This window comes from Haliaeetus leucocephalus, unplaced genomic scaffold, assembly GCF_000737465.1.
Source record: "Haliaeetus leucocephalus isolate CR32 unplaced genomic scaffold, Haliaeetus_leucocephalus-4.0 Scaffold282, whole genome shotgun sequence".
NCBI classification, from domain to species: Eukaryota; Metazoa; Chordata; class Aves; order Accipitriformes; family Accipitridae; genus Haliaeetus; species Haliaeetus leucocephalus.
The window spans coordinates 125,876-130,933 of NW_010972718.1; the positions used below are offsets into that span (position 1 = coordinate 125,876).

Here is a 5,058-nt window from a genome sequence, read left to right on the forward strand (position 1 = left end):
CACAAGACCGCTGCCCCGTCCCGCAGCATCGCCCCCCGCCCGGCCGCTGCCCCCGCCGCCCCCCGCAGGTAACCGGGGAGGGGGGGCCCGGGGCAGCCCCAGCCCCTCTCTGCCCCGCTCCCCCCCCGAGAGTCCCCGGGCTGTGCCGTGGGGCTGAGGGTCCCGGGGGGCTGGGATGCAGCTGGGGGGCGGGGGGTGGTGGTTGGGTCCCGCCCGACACATGGGTCCTGCCCCCAGGTCCAGTTGGATGCCGGTGGTTGATGATGCTTTGGGACACGGGGTGAGGTGGTGGTGGTCGGTCCCGTCCCACCCGTGGGGTGCGAGTGACCGTGGGACTCCATCACAGCATCCTCTTTCTTCTCCAGGTCTTCCCGGTGCAGCAAGGTGGGGGGGTCTGGATGTGGAAAAGGGTGGCACGGAGGAGAAGCCCCTTGGGCAGGTGGGCAGCAGGGGAGGAGAAGGACACGATCATCCTCCTCGGTCGAGAGGTCCACATGGACCTTCTCTGTCTGGTAACCCTCAATAGATCTCTTTCCCATGTTTTTTTCCTGTGTCCTCATGCCCTGTGAGCTGCATCGGTGTGGGGTTGTAGCCTGGGGTCACCACCACCACTCCATGGTACCACTGGAGCTGTTGACCGGGCTAGATGTGGGCATCAGAGCTTTAAACTTTCACGGAAACTTTGGCAAAGGCATTTCCCTCACCAGGGCTTGGGATCTTTTTTCCTACAGCTGACAGGATGGCGGATGGGAAGGAAAAGAGTCTGGAGGAACCAGAAGGATCTGAGCTGCTTTGCGACCCATTTGAGGTGGACATCCCCCAAGAACTAAACCCAATGGTGCAGCACGACTGTGAGAGTCAACCACAAGCCCCTGAAGAACCAAGTAAGGCCGCCCATGGACGCCCATCACCGCGGAAGGGTGGACGGCTGCAAGCTCGCCGTGGGAGCCGTGCAACGAAGAAACCCTATAGCTGCAGCAAGAGTGGGGCCACCTACGAGGCCCCCTATAGCTGTCCTGACTGTGGGAAGCTCTTCACTCGGAGGTCCTTCCTCATCCCCCACCAGCGCATCCACACCGGCGAAAAGCCCTTCACCTGCCATGAGTGCGGGAAGGGTTTCCGAGTTGGTTCAGCTCTCAACAAGCATCAACGGATCCATACGGGTGAGAAACCCTATAAGTGCTCGGACTGTGGGAAGCGTTTCCGTCTCACCTCCACCCTCAGCACCCATCGGAAGATCCACACCAGGGAAAAACACTATGTCTGCCTCGTTTGCGGAAAGACCTTTCGGTTGAGTGCGTATTTACAGGCCCATGAAGCCACCCATAGCGTGGACAACCCTTTTCGGTGTCTTGCATGCGGGAAGAACTTCAGCTTGAGACGGTACCTGGCCATTCATCAGCGGATCCATACGGGAGAGAAGCCGTTCAAGTGCTCGGTATGCAGGAAGGTCTTCAACCGGAGATCGACCCTTATCGTTCACCAGCGGGTCCACACTGGGGAGAAACCCTACAAGTGCCCTGAATGCGGGAAGGGCTTCATCATGAGTTCAGACCTCCTTGCCCATCGGAGAATCCACACCGGGGAGAAACCCTACAACTGTCTCAACTGCAATAAAAGCTTTCGGTTGAGCTCCCACCTCACGAGACACCAGCGAAGCCACACCGGGGAGAGACCGTACAAATGTATGGATTGCGGGCAAAGCTACACAGACAGCTCTGGACTCATCAAACACAAGAAGATCCACATGGAAAAGAAGAAGAGGGCATCTCAGGGAGCCCATGCCGGGGAAGGACGTTATAAATGCCCCTACTGTAGTAAGAGCTTCTATGCAAAGTCAGCTCTGGTCCTTCACAGGGCTACCCACGTTGGAGAGCGACCCTATAGATGCTCCAAGTGTGAGAAGACCTTCAGCCACAGCGCAACCCTACTGAAACACCAACGAATCCATACGGGGGAGAGACCCTTCAAGTGTCCCAACTGTGAGAAGTGCTACAACGATGGCTCAACCCTTCGGAGACACCAGAGGAGCCACACTGAGGAGAAACCCTATAAGTGTCCCAGTTGTGAGGAATGTTTTGGTGCCATTGCAGCTCTCCTGAAGCATCAGCGGTTCCACACCGAGGGGAGACCTTACAGATGCTCTGACTGCGGGAAAAATTTCCACTCTAATTTTCTCCTCGTCACCCACCAACGAATCCACACGGGAGAAAAACCCTACACCTGCCCCATCTGCAACAAAAGCTTCCGCCAAGCCTCCCACTGTACGAGGCACCAGGAGATTCACAGGAGGACCAGGGCTGGAGTCGCTTTGCGTGATGTGTCCGAGCCCCATGTGCAGAAAGGAAAGAGCCGGCACAGAGCGGGAGCAGAGGTGGGATGTGATGATGAATTAATGAGTCCAGATGGTGCTTCCACAGCTCAACAATAAAATTTGAGATATCCTGAGCCCATCAACTAGTCCAAGTTACTCTTCAAAAGATGTGCCCCATGTCCTGCCTGATAACCATGGTTGTGTAAGTCTTTACACACCCAGATACAAGTTTGAGCCCAGTATTAGTGAATTACTGATGACACAGGGTTCCTATGTCAATCCTTTTATAGCATGACCCTTATTCTTCTCACCCTGTTGACAGTGAGTGCCTTTGGGCTAAGACTCTGATGGCTCTTGCTTTTAAATTTAATATCATTCCCTCATCTCCAAGTCCGTCTCCTCCCAAATTCATCACAACCAACCCTCCCACCATCCTTCTCAACTCACCCTTGACTTCATCCCCCATTTTTACTGAAGTAGGTCCCTAGGTGATTCGGAAAAAATCATACTCGGCAACTACTTTTGGATCCCGGCTGGTCCTTAAAATGGGTTGAGCGAGCAGTATTAACAAATACATCCACACTGAATCCACCTTCTCGTTTACCATTGACGAGGGATGGCTAGCCTGGCTCCATAGTGATGTTCTACCTCAGCTCAACTTACGTCCATGCAGGGACCCCTCCTTTTTGGGGACTGGCATGGGAGTGCTTGATGGTATTGATGCCAAAGTCCTGGTCAATAAGCTAGAGGCGGTGACTGCCTTGCTGTGAAATCTTTGTATTCCCTTACAATCATGGTTACTTAAGTTGGGAATGGGACTGTGGTTGACCCAAACACTGTCCCTTAATGAGAACATCCAATTTACGATGACCACATTATTACTAAATGCCTTAGGGGTAACCCATGGGCAAGTTCCTTGGCTTTGAGTTGCCTTCAGACCCAACGGTGGGTTCAAGCTGAAACCTCAAGAGAAGGTGACGCCCGAAGCCTACTTGCTGAAATTCGTGAAGTTGCCTGGGATGATGCCACCAAATGTCACTTACAAGCCTGGTGGCACTTGGGAAACTTTACTTATGATGGAAATGTGGATGTAGCTTGACTGCGTGAGATGCTGCTTGTGAACAGACCTACCCCATCGCATCTTTGGGTCTACACCAAGGCAGATCTGCGGTCCATCTTGTGGACAACAGCCCCGGCAAGGAATGAAAGGATGGCCATCAGGAGATGCCGAAGATTGCATCCCAGAGCCAGGAGTGGGGTCCGTGGGTGAAGGGAATTCCTTCCGAACCTGTCCTGGTTTCAGCTGGGATAGAGTTAATTTTCTTTCTAGTAGCTGGTATAGCGTTATGTTTTGGGTTCAGTCTGAGAAGAATGTTGATAACGCATTGATGTTTTCCGTTCTTGCTCTATAGTGTTTATACAAAGTCAAGGATTTTGCAGCTTCTCCTGCCCAGCCAGCGAGAAGACTGGAGGGACACAAGAAGTTGGGAGGGGACACAGCCAGGACAGCTGAGCCAAACTGGCCAACGGGGTATTCCATACCGTGTGATGTCATGCCCAGTATATAAACTGGGGGGAGTGGGGCTGGGGGGGCAGATCGCTGCTCGGGAACTAACTGGGAGTTGGTCAGCAGGTGGTGAACAGTTGCATTGTGCATCACTTGTATCTTCCAGTCCTTTTATTATTACTATTGTCATTTTATTATTGTTGTTGTTATCATTATTAGTTTCTTTTTTTCTGTTCTATTAAACTGTTGGTATCTCAACCCACGAGTTTTACCTTTTTTTTCCCCAATTCTCTCCCCCATCCCACTGGGTGAGTGAGCGGCTGTGTGGTCCTTATTTACCGGCTGGGCTTAAACCATGACAGAACCCCTAATTGGTGTCTTAATTCCTTTGGGGGAGTCACTTCCCATCACACCGCCATGAACGCACCGAGATGATGCTCCTCTATGCTGGGACCAGCTCTTTATATTTATAATCTTTGTGTGATTTTCTATATACTGACTTTTTATAGCCACGCTACAAATATTAATCTACCTATTTGTATATTTACTACCCAATCTGGATGCGATTTTAACTATACTGCCCCAAATTAGCGCTTATCAAGTACTATCAGCTAACTCTACCCTCTACCATCACATCATCCCTGCCCTTCTCGGTACAAATTTGTCTCTAATCACACATTTTTTTTGCAGCATAAACACTCAAATCAGGGATCAAAACAGGCAAAGCAGTAGGCACAATAAACCTTAATATCATTTAAATCATAATACACCTTCAACTTGAATAACTGCCACCCTGATACCAGAAAAATCAGACAAATTCCAGAATATGTTCAAAAAATAGTCAAAATAGACCATTTTAGGATGGTCTCTGACCGTTACGGTCAGTTATTAGTCCAGAGCATGCTTGCACTGCTCAACGCTAAAAAGAGGATGGTCTGATCAGGAAATTTGAAATGTTCCAAGCCCCTTAATTATTCTTATATGTATATATATATATAAAAAAATATATATATAAAAAAATATATATTAGAATTAAATTTATCCCAGCATTAGTGAATTACTGGATTTACTATTGTTTCCATCCAGAAAATTGTACTACTCTTTGCACAATTATTCTGAAAGAAAGGGTTTATTCCTAAAGTTTGGGCGTCTTCCTAAAGAGCTTTTTAATTGCTGTGGGTCATTAATGAGTAATTTTGGGGGGCACAGGGATAGGGAAGTGGGATGAGGATGTGGT

General features: G+C 50.1%; 1 protein-coding gene across 1 annotated transcript in view; it reads left to right on the forward strand.

The window, feature by feature from the left end:
• Positions 1-5,058, forward strand: part of LOC104833337 (zinc finger protein 729-like) — a 49,591-nt gene that overhangs the window by 5,545 nt on the left and 38,988 nt on the right. Inside the window, 2 exon segments of the mRNA XM_010569926.1 lie at positions 27-68; positions 732-2,305. Of these exon segments, the coding sequence (XP_010568228.1) occupies positions 27-68; positions 732-2,305 (1,616 nt within the window).